This window comes from Oncorhynchus mykiss, chromosome 5 (assembly GCF_013265735.2).
Source record: "Oncorhynchus mykiss isolate Arlee chromosome 5, USDA_OmykA_1.1, whole genome shotgun sequence".
NCBI lineage: Eukaryota > Metazoa > Chordata > Actinopteri > Salmoniformes > Salmonidae > Oncorhynchus > Oncorhynchus mykiss.
Genome location: NC_048569.1, coordinates 44,760,497 through 44,779,860, shown reverse-complemented (window position 1 = coordinate 44,779,860; position 19,364 = coordinate 44,760,497). Strand labels below are relative to the sequence as shown.

Genomic DNA, 19,364 nt, shown 5'->3' with positions numbered 1-19,364 from the left:
TTACTGGCTTAGTCTATTCTGAAGGTCTACTGTGTATATACATAATTTATGCATAACTCCACTTGGCAACATGGACAATAAAGGCAACAACAACAACAACAACAAAAGGACATTTGTGTTCACTCCATCAATTATTTCATTGTGTTAGGTTGCTAGGATACCTTAAGTATCAAGAATCAGAGCCATATAAAGAGGTATGGCTCTGTCAAGAACTATCTAATACTCTATTTCAGACCCTCTTTTGAATGGTGTACTGTAGATGTACTGTAGTATGGCTGCAGTTTACCAGATAAAAAAAAACGAAAGATCCTAAGAAAGATATTCAAACCTCAAGATGAATAGTATAATTTCATAAATTCTATTTTGTCACCAGATAATTATTTGTTATCTTTCTTTGAGCCCGGAAACACAAAGGAAAATATGTGAAATGATTGCTACCCATTGATGTTGATGATGATGTGTCACTGTAAAATGGAGCACCCCAATTCACCCCAGACCTCGAGGAATTTGACATTTACAAGTGCGTTAACTTGCAACTTAAATACTAATTGTTATTCTGGAGTCATTGATAGGATGTTTTTAATGTTATTCTCTCGATCAGATTTAGTTTGACATTTGAAAAAGCATGATTTTTTACAAGTATTCTGTTGCATTTATTTCTTCCCCTGGACTAGACTGAGCTTCTTGTGAGTAGGAACAAGGAAACACTCTCCCCGCAGCCTGCTACACTGAGGCCACAAACCCTCTCCCAGCAGCCTGCTACACTGAGGCCACAAATCCTCTGCCGGCAGCCTGCTACACTGAGGCCACAAACCCTCTCCCCGCAGCCTGCTACACTGAGGCCACAAACCCTCTCCCAGCAGCCTGCTACACTGAGGCCACAAATCCTCTGCCGGCAGCCTGCTACACTGAGGCCACAAACCCTCTCCCAGCAGCCTGCTACACTGAGGCCACAAACCCTCTCCCAGCAGCCTGCTACACTGAGGCCACAAACCCTCTCCCCGCAGCCTGCTACACTGAGGCCACAAATCCTCTGCCGGCAGCCTGCTACACTGAGGCCACAAACCCTCTCCCAGCAGCCTGCTACACTGAGGCCACAAACCCTCTCCCAGCAGCCTGCTACACTGAGGCCACAAATCCTCTCCCAGCAGCCTGCTACACTGAGGCCACAAACCCTCTCCCCGCAGCCTGCTACACTGAGGCCACAAACCCTCTCCCCGCAGCCTGCTACACTGAGGCCACAAACCCTCTCCCAGCAGCCTGCTACACTGAGGCCACAAATCCTCTGCCGGCAGCCTGCTACACTGAGGCCACAAACCCTCTCCCAGCAGCCTGCTACACTGAGGCCACAAACCCTCTCCCAGCAGCCTGCTACACTGAGGCCACAAACCCTCTCCCCGCAGCCTGCTACACTGAGGCCACAAATCCTCTGCCGGCAGCCTGCTACACTGAGGCCACAAACCCTCTCCCAGCAGCCTGCTACACTGAGGCCACAAACCCTCTCCCAGCAGCCTGCTACACTGAGGCCACAAATCCTCTCCCAGCAGCCTGCTACACTGAGGCCACAAACCCTCTCCCCGCAGCCTGCTACACTGAGGCCACAAACCCTCTCCCCGCAGCCTGCTACACTGAGGCCACAAACCCTCTCCCAGCAGCCTGCTACACTGAGGCCACAAATCCTCTGCCGGCAGCCTGCTACACTGAGGCCACAAACCCTCTCCCAGCAGCCTGCTACACTGAGGCCACAAATCCTCTGCCGGCAGCCTGCTATACTGAGGCCACAAACCCTCTCCCAGCAGCCTGCTACACTGAGGCCACAAACCCTCTCCCAGCAGCCTGCTACACTGAGGCCACAAATCCTCTGCCGGCAGCCTGCTACACTGAGGCCACAAACCCTCTCCCAGCAGCCTGCTACACTGAGGCCACAAACCCTCTCCCAGCAGCCTGCTACACTGAGGCCACAAATCCTCTGCCAGCAGCCTGCTACACTGAGGCCACAAACCCTCTCCCAGCAGCCTGCTACACTGAGGCCACAAATCCTCTGCCAGCAGCCTGCTACACTGAGGCCACAAACCCTCTGCCGGCAGCCTGCTACACTGAGGCCACAAACCCTCTCCCCGCAGCCTGCTACACTTAGAGCCATAAGCAAGAGGAACTGCTCATAGTATTTCTCTAATGGTGACTCATTCAGTACAGTTTACGGTCAGGGCTTACCCCAAGTGTGTGTGTGTGTGTGTGTGTGTGTGTGTGTGTGTGTACATGCATGCATGCGTGTGTACAGTGATGAGTCATACAGTAGACAAGTATACAGTCAGGGCTTACCCCAAACAAACATATCTTAATTGTCCTGGCATTCAGATCAAAGAATATAAAAAGATAGAGACATCATATCCAAATAAGGACTTCCTGACAGAAAATGACCCTGTGACGTCAACATGGTATTCACTCGGCACGAAACGGAAGAATATATGTTGAAACGATTAGGTACTATCTGAACTTTATCCAATAAACACTCATTTTAGTTTTCTGTTGCACAGCGGTTTGCAACATTTTGCTACTATGTGCCCTGTGAATACGACCCATGTTTGTCAAGCTAAACAATAACATGGTACTTGTAATAGGGACTTCCTGACAAAAAAACGAACACCTGTGACATCTTGTCTGACAGGAGATAAATAGGGGGCTCCGAAATGATTGACACCCTTGATAAAGATGAGCAAAAATAACTGTGTAAAATAATTAAATCAATACTGAGCTGTATTTGTATTTAATTATATAATTATGTTTTAAAAAATATATATACAATTTAAAGAAAGTGATTGTGTTTAAAAAAAATAAAATGTTTAAGGTAGGGGTATAAATTGACACCCCTGCTTTCAACACCTTTCAATACCTCACTTTATGAGGATAACGGCACTGAGCCTTTTTCTCAGATGTTTGATTAGATTGGAGAACACATTAGGAGGGATCTTAGACCATTCCTCCATACAGAATCTTTCTAGATCCTTGATATCCTTCATCTGCTCTTACGGACTTCCCCTCTTCAATTCAAACCACAGGTTTTCAAATCAAATCAGATCAATGTTTTAGTCACATGCGCCGAATACAACAGGTGTCGACTGTACAGTGAAATGCTTACTTACGAGCCCCTAACCAACAGTGCGGTTTAAAAAAAAAAAAAAAAAGAATAAGAGATGAAAGTAACAAGTAATTAAAGAGCAGCAATAAAAGATCACAATATATACAGGGGGGGTGCCGGTTAGTTGAGGTAGTATGTACATGTAGGTAGAGTTAATTAAAGTGACTATGCATAGATGACAACAGAGAGTGGCAGTGGTGGGGGGGGGGGGGGGCAATGCAAATAGTCTGGGTAGCCATTTAATTAGATGTTCAGGAGTCTTATGGCTTGGGGATAGAAGCTATTTAGAAGCCTCTTGGACCAAGACTTGGCACTCCGGTACCGCTTTTGCACGGGTTTCAAGTCCGGAGAGATGGCCATTGCAAAATATAGATTTTGTGGCCAATTGATGTGTGCTTGGGGTTAATGTCTTTTTGGAAGATCCACTTCAGGCCAATTTTCAGCCTCTTGGCAGATGCAACCAGGTTTTTGACTAAAATGTCCTGGGTACTGTCCAAAGTTCATGATGCTGTTGAGTGTTGACCTTAACAAGGCCCCCAGGACCAGTGGAAGCAAAATTTCCCCGTTACATGAAATATCCACCACCATATTTTACATTAGGAATGGGGTTCTTTTCTGCTTCCAAGGGTCTTTTTTTTTGCTTCCAAGAATCCCGGGACCCTTGTTAAGGTCAACGGCATCATGAACTTTACCCAGTACAAGGACATTTTAGCCAAAAACCTGGTTGCCTCTGCTAGGAGGCTAGAACTTGGTCAAAAGTATATCTTCAAGCAAGACAATAACCCCAAGCACACATTAAAACCCACAAAGAAATGGTTAATTGGCCACAAAATCAACATTTTTGCAATGGCCATCTCAGTCTCTGGATTTGAAACCCATTCAAAATCTGTGTTTTGAATTGAAGAGGGCAGGCAAGTCCATAAGTGCAGACGAAGGATATCTGTAATCTGGAAGGATTCTGTATGGAATGATCTAAGGTCCCTCCGAATGTGTTCTCCCTCATAAAACATTTTAGAAAAAGGCTCAGTGCAGTTATCCTCGCAAGGTGAGGAATTGAAACAGAGGTGTCAATCATTTTTACTCCAACCTTTTAAAAAAATGTATTCTATCACTTGTTGAACAAAAATCTATTTTCTCTGAGCAATTGTGTCAGTATAAAATAGAATTATATAATTAAATAAGAGTATAGTTCGGTATTTGAATTATTTATTTTATACAGTTATTTTTGCTCATCTTTATCAAGGGTGTCAATCATTTCGGAGCCCACTATTTATCTCGTGCCAGACAAGACGTCACAGGGGTTCGTTTTTAGTCAGGAAGTCCCTATTACCATGTACCATGTCATAGCTTGACAAACATGGGTCGTATTCACAGGGCACATAGTAGCAAAATGTTGCAAACCGCTGTGCGACGAAAAACTAAAATGAGTGTTTCTTATTGGATAGAGTTCAGAAGTTCAGATAGTACCTTACCATTTCGTCATATCTTCTTCCGTTTCGTGCCGAGTGAATACCGTGTTGACGTCACAGGGTAGTTTTCTGTCAGGAAGTCTTTATTTGGATATGTTGTCTCTTATCTTTTTACATTCTTTGATCTGAATGCCAGGACAATGAAGAGATGTTTGTTTGGGGTAAGCCCTGACTGTATATGACACTGTGTTCTATATTCAGTGCTATGTTCTTGCATGTCTAAATGGTGACATTCATTCAGCCTTGGTGTTGCATGGATTGATGGATCGAATCAATATATTTTATAGTTATATAATACTGTACAAAGGATATATAATCAATGTTACTGAACAGAATATAAACCTTGCCAAAATATGCAGTCTAGAACCACAGTTTGTAGGACAGGATAGAGAAATTCTTTCCTCATTTGTGCTTAAAGTCATTCTCTTTGTTTCTAGCTTAACGGAGCTTGAAAACATTCTCTCACTGCTGTGAAATGCTAATGACTTGAAATGAAACAATGGTACTTTTACTTTCTTCGATCATTCTTATAACAACACGTATTCTGTCTCGGGCGAGAAACTATATTTAAAAAGTAGTTAAGTCCATTTCCAATTGCTCCGACTGTCTCTGTCCCTGTCTGTCCCAGACAAATATTAGTATGCAGACAGATGAACACTTGGGATTAATCTGAAAACTTAGACCATGTCTGAACAACTTTACAAAGCCGTCTGCAAGACAGAAACTTTAAATCTGTTCTCGCTTTTATCCAGCGAGGGTCTGGCTAGACAGTGTTACACTAATCTCCTTTAAAAAGTCTAATCCTCCATTTCCAATACACCTGGACATTAGCACATCATTTCCCAGGAAAGTTTCTCAGCAAAACAAGACTAAAGAATGACTCTCACCCAGAATCACTTACTTTTCTGACACATCTCGCAACCCTGAGGAAAATATCAATCATAATGCCGTAATGTAACATTTCATATAATGTTCACAGAGTAGAAAACGTATTATACTTCTATAGACAATGGAATATTTCACGTATAGGTGATTAAAATAACATATTAATAAATGTAAATGACAAAAAAGTGATCCATGGGGTGTTATGGAATTGTGCTCTGTGTTCGCTCACTTCAGACACCTTATAAACAACATTTTAAACTGGGTGGTTCGAGCCCTGAATGCTGATTGGCTGACAGCTGTGGTATATCAGAACGTAGACCACGGCTATGACAAAACATGTGTTTTTTCTGCTCTATTTACGTTGGTAACCAGTTCATAATAACAATAAGGAACCTTGGGGGATTGTGATATATGGCCAATATACCACGGCTAAAGGCTGCGTAGCGTCATGCCTAATTGCTTAAGTATAGTACATTTATGCCTAAAACCTAAGTTAGCAGCTTTAAATAAACAAAGAGATATCGCTGTGGCCCCTACCACAGTACAACACTGACATCCTTGTTGCAAAACTTTGGGTCAACGTGACCCAACTAACTGTCCATGTCGTACTAGACGTTTGCTCAACTTAATGGCCCCAATGAAAGAGGAGCAGCAGCATTCCGTCAATCTTTCATCTCTTCATTTAGAGAGGCTGATTGTATATGGGATCAGTGAGGCATGCACGCACACTCACTCTTATGGGACATGTTAGCCCGTATTCACAAAGTGTCTCAGGATCAGCTTTGCTTTTTAGATCATAATTATGTGGACAGCGGGGACCTGATGTCCTGATCCTAGATCAGTGCTCGTACTCTGGGGGGCGCTTTCTGAATGTGAAGGTTTATTGTCATGACTCTTGCCTTTGGAGAAAGAACTGAGCGATTCCCGCGAGATGGTACAGCTGCCAAATCCAAATTGGCAATATTCAAAACATGTATTAAAAATGCTGGTCTAGATTTAAGGTTAGGATTAGGCAATAGGGTTAGCAGTGTGGTTAAAGTTAGGGTTTTATGACTTTGTGGCTGTGCCAGCTGGGGACCACTCTATAGAGCTGCCTCCAGTGTAAGATTCATGACAAGAAATGCCAACCTGCTCTGAATACGGGCCGTTGTGTGCACTTTGAAACGTGATCATAGGGAAGGGAAGTCAGAAATGGGATTTTCAGCTCATTTTAAACATCCTTTTCACATTTTCAGAGGACACCTTTTCTCGTTCCCTGTCAGATATAAAAGGCCAATGGGAAAAGTGTCTGTCGGGCCAAAGACTGCAGCCGGGGACTACTACCGCCAGTCCGCTGACCATATGTTCTGCTAATTGATGAATGCTTTTTTGCTGCATGTTGATTTTTGGTTTCAAAGTAAATTTTGCCCCGTGGTGCGGTTATGTATGGGCAGGCATAAGCTACAGACGATGAATCCAATTGCATTTTATCGATGGCAGTTTGAATGCACAGAAACGTGACAAGTCCCATTTTCATGCCACTCATCCGCCGCCATCACCTCATGTTTCAGCATAATAATGCACGGCCCCATGTCGCAAGGATCTGTACACAATTCCTGGAAGCTGAACATTTCCCAGTTCTTCCATGGTCTGCATACTTACCAGACATGTCACCCATTGAGCATGTTCGGGAAACTCTGGATCGATGTGTTCGACAGCGTGTTCCAGTTCCCACCAATATCCAGCAACTTTGCACAGCCATTGAAGAGGAGTGGGACAACATTCCGCAAGCCACGATCAACAGCCTGACCGACTCTATGTGAAGGAGATGTGTCACGCTGCATGAGGCAAGTGGTGGTCACACCAGAAACTGACTGGTTTTCTAATTCACGCCACTATCTTTTTTAAAGTTATCTGTGACCAACAGATGCATATCTGTAATCCCAGTCATGTGGAATCCATAGATTTAGAGTTTAATGAATCTATTTCAATTGACTGATTTCCTTTTAATGAACTATAACTCAGTAAAATAATTTTGTTCAGTGTATATTGATTTAACTGGACTAACAGGTTGTTACATAAATCTAATTTCAACATATTCATCAGAACTACAGTACCAGTCAAAAGTTTGAACACACCTACTCATTCAAGGGTTTTTCTTTATTTTTACTATTTTCTACATTGTAGAATAATAATGAAGGCATCAAAACTATGAAATAACACATATGGAATCATGTAGTAACCAAAAAAGTGTCAACCAAATCAAAATATATTTTAGATTATAGATTCTTAGAAGTAGCCACCCTTTGCCTTGATGACAGCTTTGCACACCCTTCATAATATACACTATCCAAGCAGAAGATACACCTTCAATTGTAGATATTTGGTTGCGTTCATAATTCAATATCCAATTTGTTTACAAATGAATGCTTGATTTGTTGCATTCCCGTCTCCATCTCAACCAAAAATTGGTTAAAGAATAGTACTAAATCAAATCAAACTTTAAATGCGCTTCAAATCAAGTTTATTTCGATTTAGTCCTATTCTTCAAGTTAGAGTTTTGGTGGAGATGGAGACGTGAATCCATAATATTAATAATTTATAGATTCACTTTGAAATCAACCAACCATGTACAAGACAACATCCAAAGGTAAAATTATATTATTAATATAATGAATTTGGCATCCTAAGGGCTAATGCTAACTACTTCTAAACTTCCAAAGATCAAACCAACCATGGATGAATGATAGTGTACCTACTATACCTACTAAGCTTCCCTTTGAGTTGATGGTGTCTAATTGGGCAAATCAAATGTCAGTGTAGCCTACATAAACCCAACCTCACTCCGAATTTACTTTCACATACAGCTTGTGGAAGAAAAGTTAAAGGACTTACTTTCAACTGTTTAATGTTAATTAGGTTGTCTACGCAAATAAGTATGGAACCTGGTCAATGTCTAAATGTGGTGGGATGATAGCTCAGCTGAAACGAACACACATTGTTTAGAAACATAAGCAGGAAGAGTGTATTACCCCTCATATACCAGTAGGAGTCCCTGTTCGAGTAGAACTCGTTGGACTGTGGCTTCTTATTTTACTTAATATTTATCTTTATTTCAGCTGATAGCATTACGCTGAAACAATGACGTTGATTCAAACATACCATTTTACTATCAACATTGACACAAGGTCAAGTAAAATATGTCTACTCAAATATGAAATTCCACCATCCAATGTACAGTATATTGAATATAGGATTTTAACGTTTAAGTGGAATTTTTATTGCAATTTTAAAAGTTTGGGGTCACTTAGAAATGTCCTTGTTTTTGAAAGAAAAGCACATTTGTTAGTCCATTAAAATGTCAAATTGAACAGAAATACAGTGTAGACATTGTTAATGTTGTAAATGACTATTGTAGCTGGAAACGGCAGATTTTTTATGGAATATCTACATAGGCCAATTATCAGCAACCATCACTCCTGTGTTCCAATGGCACGTTGCGTTAGCTAATCCAAGTTTATCATTTTAAATGGCTAATTGATCATTAGAAAACCCTTTTGCAATTATGCTAGCACAGCTGAAGGCAGAGTTGCAAAGAAAAAGCCATATCTCAGACTGGCCAATACAAATAAAATATTAAGATGGGCAAAATAATAGACACTGGACAGAGGAACTCTGCCTAGAAGACCAGCATCCCGGAATCGCCTATACTTCACTGTTGACATTGAGACGGGTGTTTTGCAGGTACTATTCAATGAAGCTAGTTCACAGTGTTGTATGAGATCTTCAGTGTCGTGGCAATTTCTATCATGGAATAGCCTTAATTTCTCAGAACAAGAATAGACTGACGGGTTTCAGATTGAAAGTCTTTGTATCTGGCCATTTTGAGCCTGTAATCGAACCCACAAATGATGATGTTCCAGATACTCAACTAGTCTAAAGAATGCCTTCAAAAATGTTTTCTAATGATCAATTAGCTTTTTAAAATGAACTTGGATTAGCTAACACAACTTGCCATTGGAACACAGGAGTGATGGTTGCTGATAATGGGACTCTGTACGCCTATGTAGATATTCCATTAAAAATTAGCCGTTTCCAGCGACAATAGTCATTTACAACATTAACAATGTCTACACTGTTTTTCTGATCAATTTTATGTTATTATAATGAACAAAAGATGTGCTTTTCTTTAAAAAGAACTATCCGGTTTCAGGTAAGACTGAAGTGCAGACTGTGTTGAAGTAACAATGTTTATTGTAACAACCTCGGCAGGCAAACGACAGGTCAAGGCAGGCAGGGGTCGATAATCCAGAGTAGTGGGGCCAAGGTACAGGACGGCGGTCAGGGTCAGGAATCCAGAGTAGAGGCGAAGGCACAGCATCAGGACAGGCAAGGGTCAAAACCAGGAGGACGAGGAACGAACAAGACAAGCTGGCAACAGACAAACAGAAAACACAGGTTTAAATACACAGGGGATAATGGGGAAGATGGGCGACACCTGGAGGTGGGTGGAGACAAGCACAGAGACAGGTGAAACAGATCAGGGCGTGACAAAAACAAGGACATTTCAAAGTGACCCCAAACTTTTTAACAGTAGTGTACATCTGATGATTTTGTTGAAATTAAATTGATGTAACAACCTGTTAGTCAGGTTAACTCAAAGTATTAAGTTGAAGTTTTACCCTAATTTCAATGTTGACAACGCTGGTTGAAATTAGATGAAAACAGTACTAGTTGATTACTTTTTTCAAATCCAGTGTATTTTCCGCATTGATTCCATTTCACAATACATTGACAAATTGCGTTGATTCAACCAGTGTGTGCCCAGTGGGACTGTACTGTTTCAATTTCAATAGATCCCCAGTGTTCGTTCATTCCTTTTCCAGAGTGTACAAGTGGTAGCGTACACGCTGTGCTGTGATGTGCTCCCAGCTCCCAGCCAGCCCCCTGCCCTGCGGAGACCTGCTGTGACTGACTTGATACAGTCCTTTTCCACAGAAAGCTACACATTTTCACACGTTTCTATTGAACTCCTAAGAGGAGCTCAGCAGGGCTCTGTGGCGTGTCCGGTTGGGTCTGTCTGCCAGGGCTAGTGGGGTCGGGTCTAGTCTGTCAGGGCTACAGGGGTCTGTCTGTGAACAGGAAAGAGGAAAGGATTCATATAACACGCTCATCTGGTCCGTCTAACTAGACTAGTCCAAAATGGTCCCCAGTTTCTGGCAGACGGCATTGTGTGTGGGCAGCACTTTGAGCACCCCGTCAAGCACTGTTACCGTCTAACACTTTTCGTATGAAACTTCAGCAACACCTCCTTTTTCGAGTCATTGGTTCACTCACTTCTCTCTCTCTCTCTCTCACTATGCCTGTCTGTCTCTCTGGCTATCTGTCTCTCTGTCTGTCTGCCTCTCTTTCTCCCCTATCTATCTCGCGCCCTCCCTCCCTCGCTCAAAATGTCCTCTTCTCCTATTAAAAACAGGCATGACATTCTGCAATCCTGTTTCAATGTCTACTGTATGTGCAATGTATGTGCAATCATTTCTAGAACTTTATAATCTATTAAAGTAACTTAGTGATGAGTCACTGGTTCTCAGTGCAACCTTCCAGGTTTTGCCTTTCATGCTATGCCAAGGTCAGGACAGGAGAGAAGAGAGAGAGAGTAACCTCACCTCTGATGCCACCATGGGAAATGCTCCCACTCAGCTCAGCCTCGGCTCAGACTGTCGCATCAGCATTTCCATAATGTTGTTATATTAGCAGTGTGGACTCCCAGGCCCAGGCAGCATTTTCCAAAAAAAGACAGACAAGGACCAGTCACGGCACACACAGTACGATTAGGATCGCATTTACTGCTGCTGAAATGTGATTAGATGAGAGTCTCGGGTTCAGATCCAAGGCAGAGCAGGGAGAGGGATGGTGAGGCAGAGAGCTGCTGGGCTGGTTCATGTCTGTTGGACCCTGATGCCCCCGATCTGTTTCTCTCTCTCTCTCTCACAGACAGACAGACAGACCGCTTTTCACACGGCTGGGGAAACGATGCCAAACATGCTTCAGTCGATCAGCCACAAGTTTAATCTACCAGTTTAAATATGGCTGTGACTGAGTGACAGTTCTGTCCTGCACATGGAGATAAATACAGTATCTATCTATGTGGTCCTTCAGCACAAGTAACAGATAACACTCAGGTAGTTGAGGAGAGAAACTGACTGACTGTCTGGCTGTGATTGTATTAATGCAAATCTGATGATGATGTAGAACACTGAACTGGATTGAGTAGACAGGAGAGGAAAGGTAGGTATTTGCTTTGTGTCGTGTGTAAATGGTAGACAAAGCACAAAAAGTTTGAGGGAAAAAATGATTTTATTCTTTACTCTCTTGCCCTGTACAAATATCATCATAATAGCTATTATGTACATTTAACATTCACATAAAAAATACAAAACTATATATTTATGACTGAATCTCTATTCAACATAATATAACAAAGTAGACCAGGGTTTATTCATCGATGTTTATCCCCACTGTAAATTTAGCAGCTGTTATCTTCTGAAAACAGATTTCTGTTTTGGACAAACAGGTAGTAAATTTACCGCAGCAGTTAAGTCATATGAATATCCCCCAAAAGTGTGAGGAAAAACAACATGCTTAAGTGTGATATATTGTATGTGACGAAGATTGTGTGGTAAGTTGCATTTTCTTGGCTCAGAGGGAGTGAGGTCATTCAGTGATTGACCGCACTGAAAAACATTGGCAAATCAAAGTGTGCAAGAGTATCAAATGGCACGTTATGAAATATGAAAAAGAAAAATAGTGTCAACTCAAAAATGAAATGAAATCCTACTCCGATGTTGTATAAAACAGAATACATACATTGTTTCAGTCACAGTATTCTCCATCCTCTTCCCCATAATGCACAAAAGCTATAACATTTCTGATGGGAAAGAGACTATTTGACTAAAAGTATTGGTATGCACTGGACTGGGACTAGGACGGGGTAACTTTTGTTCAACAAAAACTAGACAAAGCCATTTTCGTCAGCTTTGAGTTGTAAAAACAAAACCAGGGCCTTTCTCTCACAAGGGTATTATACATCAGTGAGCAAAAAGGTTCTCAATAAAATAAACTGGAACACACACAACTAGCTAGCCAACATTTCACAATGGAGGGACACGGTAAGATGGGGAAAAAAATCAAAATCTTTGCCCGACGACAAGCGGATGTGTACAGCTCAGATAAGAGAATTGCGTTACAGGAGTTTACATGAGAAGAACATCAACGTGGGTAGCATTGCACCTCAAATAAATAATACACTTTCTCTTTGGATAAAATGCGAGAGACAAAAGGGTATACACAGTAAGACAGACTGACACTGTAAATGTATAAATAATAATAAACAAAATATATAAATACATACAAGTAAACCAACGCACAGACGTTTCGAAATATACGATTGCTTAGTTCCTCTTCTCTTCCTATAGGTCCGGTTTCCCAAAAGCATCTGAAGGCTAAGTTCGTGGTTAGAACCATAGGTTCTTAGCCTTAAGATGCATCTGGGGAAACTGGGCTCAGCACAATAAATAATCATACACTTTATGTACAGTATGAACAGTATTCTGTGGCTGAACTGAAACACTGTTCAGCTATTATGAATGTTTATCATCCGGTCTGTGTTGGAGGACGTATTGATGTAGGAAATTCCTAGTGTTCCTGCTCTTTTTCCTCCTCTTCTTTGTCCTCCTCTTCCTCAAAGTTCTGTGTCTGATGATGACTAAATGGAAGAACAAAACGGTTCACTTGCTGTTGCATCAGTGAACATGACAACGGCACAGAATCTCACTGCAACATTTAGCTTCTTTTCCTTGACTTGACTCACTGGCGGTCTTCTCCTCCCGCATGGGACATGAAGCAAGGTGATTCTGGTTATCATAGAAGCTGGGTCCTGGGAGGCTGAGACGCTGGGGTGTTGGCTGGGCTGGGCTGGGCTGGGCAGGGCAGTGGTGGTGTATGAGGGTTAGTTGACTCAGTGGTTTAAACCTGGTTTAAACCTGAAAATAGAGAGAACAGAACAGAGCTCATATACTCATCCTTACAATACAGTATAATACAACTTCTGCGTTGTGAAACTCCGCTTTCAGCTGATGCACAAGACAGGACTGGGACCTATCCCATTTCTGCAAAGGACCACCCTGTTAGTGTGGTATTTGCCCTTTAAAAATATTTATCTTCATAACAAACATCCACAGGCAGATGTAGTCAAAACCCCATCCAAAAAACAAACCATCCAAAACCCAGTCCTCATAATCCACATGCTGAAATAATTTAATCACAGCAACATTACTGTTTACTGTTTACAGGAGAAATACAAGGCATTGTGGTATTTATAGGATGGGATACACTGAGAGACATTCATCCATGTTTTGAATTAATCAAACATCACGGGAACAATAGAATAACAGTCAATTTATGAGGGGGTCGGTCATAAGGTTTGCCTTTACATTGTATCTAACCTCATTCCCAGGCTGAGATAAAGACTGCACTATCATACTTGTACAAGCAAGTGACTTTGCCACAATCGCCACACTAAGACAACTTTAACATAACATCACGTTGTGAAAATAGGATGAGGGTTGGAGTTATTTTTATCCTAACTTCCACTTAAGTCAAATGTTAACTTAGTAACGCATTGATGTTACTTAGGATTTTCCACTCTATGATGACCTTGGGTAAACATTTGGGTAAACTGACTGGGTAAACATTTGGGTAAACTGACTGGGTAAACATTTGGGTAAACTGACTGGGGAAATGCATGTATTGGAGTTGGAGCCACTTTCTCCTAAGTTCTCAATGGATGCGTCGGTCTGGTCGAAAGTAGTGCACTATATAGAGAATAGGGTGCCATTTGAAATGCAACCGTGTACTTACAGTTGCAGGATCCTGAGTGTTTGACCTCCAGGAGGCGCTGCTGAGCACAGGCGGCCTGCCTCATGGAACACTCGCTGGGGTAGGTGTTGTTGTCACTGGCGCACACACTCTCGGCATGCCGACTATCTGGACACGCTTCATCGCACACGGAGCAGCGTCCGCGGCCACTCGCTTCATCCCACAGACAACTCTTTGCTCCCCGACACACAATGTCCTCGCATGACCTGGCGTCTGGAGAGGAGACGCACACAGAGAGCATCAGACACTATTGTTACACTCCCTCACAGGCCCAGGCCAGTGCAGATCCATTTTCTGACTCAAACAGACAGCATGATTCTGGTGATTGCGCCAATAGACTTAGTGCCCTGCCTGTGTGAATTAGGACGGACAGAACAGACACATTTTCTGATGCTTAGTGGACCTACTACCCCAGTATAATCTGACAAAGGTCTTTGTGACCGAAAGCTTGGCAGACCAAAGCAATAAAATCTTCATCAATCTACAGTACCAGTCAAAAGTTTGGACACACCCACTCATTCAAGTATTTTCTTTTTGTTTTAAACTATTTTTCTACATTGTAGAATAATAGTGAAGACATCAAAACTAGGAAATAACATATATGGAATCATGTAGTAACCAGAAAGTGTCAAACAAATCTAAATATATTTTAGATTCTTCAAATAGCCACCCTTTGCCTTGATGACAGCTTTGCACACTCTTGGCCTTCTCTCAACCAGCTTCACCTGGAAGGCTTCTCCAACAGCCTTGAAGGAGTTTCCACATATGCTGAGCACTTGTTGGCTGCTTTTCCTTCCCTCTGCGCTCCAACTCATCCCAAACCATCTCAATTAGGTTGAGGTCGGGTGATTGTGGAGGCCAGGTCATCTGATACAGCGCTCCATCACTCTCCTTCTTGGTCAAATAGCCCTTACACAGCCTGAAGGTGTGTTGGGTCATTGTCCTGTTGAAAAACAAATGATAGTCCAACTAAGCGCAAACCAGATGGGATGGTGCATTGTTGCAGAATGCTGTGGTAGCCATGCTGGTTAAGTGTGCCTTGAATTCTAAATAAATCACAGACAGTGTCACCAGCAAAAAAAACCTACACCATCACACTTCCTCCTCCATGCTTCACGGAGGGAACCACACATGCGGAGATCATCCGTTCACCTAATCTACCTCTCACAAAGACATGGCGGTTGGAACCAAAAATATCAAATTTGGACTCCTCAGACCAAAGGACAGATTTCCACTGGTCTAATGTCCATTGCTCGTGTTTCTTGGCTCAAGCAACTCTCTTCTTATTACTGGAATACTTTGGTAGTGGTTTCTTTACAGCAATTCGACCATGAAGAACTGATTCACACAGTCTCCTATGAACAGTTGATGTTGAAATGTAACTGTTACTTGAACTCTGTGAAGAATTTATTTGGGCTGCAGCAGAGGTAACTCCTGGTCTTCCTTTCCTGTGGCGGTCCTCATGAGAGCCAGTTTCATTATAGCGCTTGAAGGTTTTTTGTGACTGCACTTAAAGAAACATTCAAAGTTCTTGACATTTTCCAGATTGACTGACCATGTTGTCTTAAAGTAATGATTGACTGTCGGCTGATTGGCTCAAACGCATTAAGAAGGAAAGAAATTCCACTAATTAACTTTTAACAGGGTATACCTGTTAATTGAAATGCATTCCAGGTGACTACCTCATGAAGCTGGTTGAGAGAATGCCACAAGAGTGTGCAAAGCTGTCATCAAGGCAAAGGTGGCTACTTTGAAGAATCTCAAATATAAAATATATTTTGATTTGTTTAACACTTTCTTGATTACTACATGATTCCATATGTGCTATTTCATAGTTTTGATGTTCTCACTATTATTCTATAATGTAGAAAATTGTCAAAATAAAGAAAAACCCTAGAATGAGCAGGTGTGTCCAAACTCCATTCGACAACTGATATATCAACTTCACGTACAACTCCACATATCGACGCTCTAGTAGTTACCAATGCATTTCCCTTCGTAGGCCACACCAATGGACCTTCCCAAGATGCACGTGGCTCTCCTCAGGTGGCAGGAGCTGGCGTAAACAACACCATCGTTCCCACACAGGTACTGGTCTGGGGACGTCACCTCTGGACACTGGTGATTACATGTCACACAGTAGGCGTTATTCGTCTGGTCCACGACACACGACGCGCTACCGGGACAGCGGACCCCATGACATGTCTCTGTGGATGGAAACACGCACACGCACACAGAAACATTTAGAGGCATGACTGACTAATGTGACACTGTTCATGACATGTGAACCATTCAATTATACACAATTAGATCATTTCACTTCACCAATCTCAGATCACGCCAGGTGAGTATTCACTCACATGTGATGTTTGTTTTTCCCTTTGCTGCTATGGAGCAGTAATATATAAGCTTTCCTTACTGCCGAAGTTTGACTTAGCCTATGTGTGAAGTCAGATGACAGACTCCGCCTCACACTTCTGGTCTTTTTTTGGACCTGCAATACTCTAAAGTTTTCTAAACCAGCTGTTTCTATGCCCATACACCAGAACATGTGCTGAGAATCAGATTGGTACACCAGTCTACAATAGTTGATACTCAGCCTCACACACTCTGAAGTGTGTGCACCGTCTACCAGTGAGTGAATCCTGGCCCACTTTAGGCAGGGAGCCTAGTAATGCCTAGTCTACTGCCTCCAGGTCATAAACAGTAAGTACAGTATGCCCCTTGTGCCATACATGGGAAAACAGTATTTGAACCTAAACCTGGTATAGTTTCACAAGTCAGACAATTGTTTCCGAAATAATACATATAAGTGAAGGACTGGAAATGGAAGATAAATCTGGCTGAAAGTTCCTCACTGAAAGTGAGAGCATGTCCTCATTTGACCCTGTAATAATGAACTGGCAGGGTTGCAAAATTCCTGAAACGTTTCCAAAAATTCCCAGAATCAAGAGGGAGTAAGCAGGGAGGGATCCTACAACTGGGATACTGTATCTGGAAAACGTAAGGATTTTGGCAAAGTTTCCCGAATTTTGCTAGCCTAATCCTGAGAGGGACTTACTGCGGCAGCGCCCGTGGTACTGGACCTCCAAGTTGGGATGGTTTCTGCACCGGGCCCTGAGCATGGTGCACTCGTCCCTGTAGGACTTTCCATCGGACCCACAGACGGACCCATGCCCTGTGACGTTGGAGCAGTCCGGAGCACACACACACCTAGGCTTGTTCCTCTTGTTCATCTTGCATCTCTTCCCAGGACCACAGTCGACGCTGTCGCATGTTTCTGAAATGGATGGATGGATGGATGGATGGTTGGGTGGATGGATGGATGGATGGATGGACGGATGGAGGAACCGGTCATCATACATAATGGGTCCGTCTGATATAAGGACAAATGCCTTTATCAAAACCCATTATCACAGGATACTATGTGGGAGTTATTACTTAGCATTACATGCCACACACTTTATAACATGTTGGAGTTTTTTTTGCAAGAAGTTCCACCAGGTTTCCAGAATAGTGTTGCACTGATGGCAATGAGGACATTCATCATTACCACACACTTTCACTCACCTTTACAAGGTATGCAATTAGGCGCGCCTCCATTGAAGATCATCCACCGGAACAGCGTGCTGTTGGGCACGTCTTCCTCGGTCCAGGCCGTGCCCAGACGACCACTCCGGCAGCAGTCCTCCCGGGTCATCCCGGACATGTAGAGCACCTGGCACCGGCCGTTCTTACCCTGCTGCAACCAGCAGTTACCGGCTGGAGAGAGACAGCCCATGTCCAATTAACGTCTCATATCACAGGTATAACGGTAAAGTAGAGCCTTATTTGAGCAGGCTACAGCGTAAACAACACCACATTTCCCCCTATAGCACCCCAAAACTTTGCTCTAAGCAAAGAAGTGTGTGTGTGTGTGTGTGTGTGTGTGTGTGTGTGTGTGTGTGTGTGTGTGTGTGTGTGTGTGTGTGTGTGTGTGTGTTTAGAGCAAAGTTCTACAATACAGGCTGTGCCAAATGTGTCTGATTGCGTAAAGTCCAATAAATCCCAACGCAGCGGGATTTCACCAAAGGACGCACGAGAGGAGCCGCGCGTAACTCCTCCTTGGGACTCACCAGTCCATCTGTCTCAGCTCAGCTCGCAGGACATTGACCCACTTGTAAAGGTATAGGGAGTCATGTTGACCAATCTCCATGTGCAATAGATTCCTTCTTCAGACTACCCACGCGTAATTTTATGACGGATAGCATTTTGCCATGAACTCCATTAGAGCCAACATCTTTTGTTTCAGACACAATCACCAATCGTTTAATACAAAATCACCCATATGTTCTTATGACGTATTTGAAAGATGCATTTACTGAGCTTGGTACCGCGTTTTCTTAGAAAATGTGGTAATTTGGAAGTGCAAAAAACATGAAAGTACATAACTACAACTGAATTCAGTCCAGAAAGTCAGAAGCAAAGATTTAACTCAAAGTTACACACCCATGCAGTCGCCTTTCCATGTTGTATGAGATGTCACTAGGTTGAATGAAGGTTCCCATGGACTGATGCACCAATGACAAATGTCGCCTACACACTAGACCTTAAAAAGTTATGCCATATCACATAATTAATCATAGCATACTCACCCTGGACTTTGTGGTCCTCCATAAAGTGAGTGAACCACATGAAAAGCGCAATGACGCCTTGGCGGAGCTGCGGTGTTTGTAGCATCCTAAACATGGGGACAGAAGGCGGACTGGCGTGAGCCACTAGACGCGCAGCGAAGAAGTTGTGTCTGTGCGCACGCAATGCCAACCCTCAGTGAGTGACTGTCAAACTGTCCGACTCCGTCTCTCTTTTTAAATCTTTAAAGGGGTCTCCTCAAGCAAAATATCTGAAGTGGGCGGTCTTCAAATTGGTGGGGGGTGGAGAGAGAGATATATTGTATTATAGCTTCCCCTTCATCA

At 42.8% G+C, this 19,364-nt stretch overlaps 2 protein-coding genes across 5 annotated transcripts in view; one reads left to right on the top strand and one right to left on the bottom strand.

Moving 5' to 3' along the window:
* The window catches only part of arl15b (ADP-ribosylation factor-like 15b), a 73,304-nt gene extending 73,211 nt beyond the window's left edge, over positions 1-93 (top strand). For all 3 annotated transcript variants that reach the window (XM_021603075.2, XM_021603076.2, XM_036977639.1), the window contains one exon: positions 1-93. This exon is cut by the window's left edge and continues 2,445 nt beyond it. The gene's annotated coding sequence lies outside the window, so the exon portion shown is untranslated.
* An 11,721-nt stretch (positions 94-11,814) lies between these two features.
* fstb (follistatin b) lies at positions 11,815-19,311 on the bottom strand. 2 transcript variants are annotated; one of them, XM_036977638.1, is made up of 6 exons: positions 19,044-19,311; positions 17,980-18,171; positions 17,471-17,785; positions 16,392-16,616; positions 14,392-14,622; positions 11,815-13,514 (listed from the first exon to the last, which is right to left on the bottom strand). In XM_036977638.1, the coding sequence occupies exons 1-6, from the start codon at positions 19,135-19,137 to the stop codon at positions 13,498-13,500; spliced, it is 1,074 nt and encodes a 357-aa protein (XP_036833533.1). In that variant the 5' UTR covers positions 19,138-19,311; the 3' UTR covers positions 11,815-13,497. The 2 variants fall into 2 exon arrangements, with proteins under 2 accessions (XP_036833533.1, XP_021458747.2); XM_021603072.2 differs by having other exon boundaries at positions 17,471-17,689; positions 19,044-19,294.
* Between the last annotated feature and the right edge of the window lie 53 nt (positions 19,312-19,364).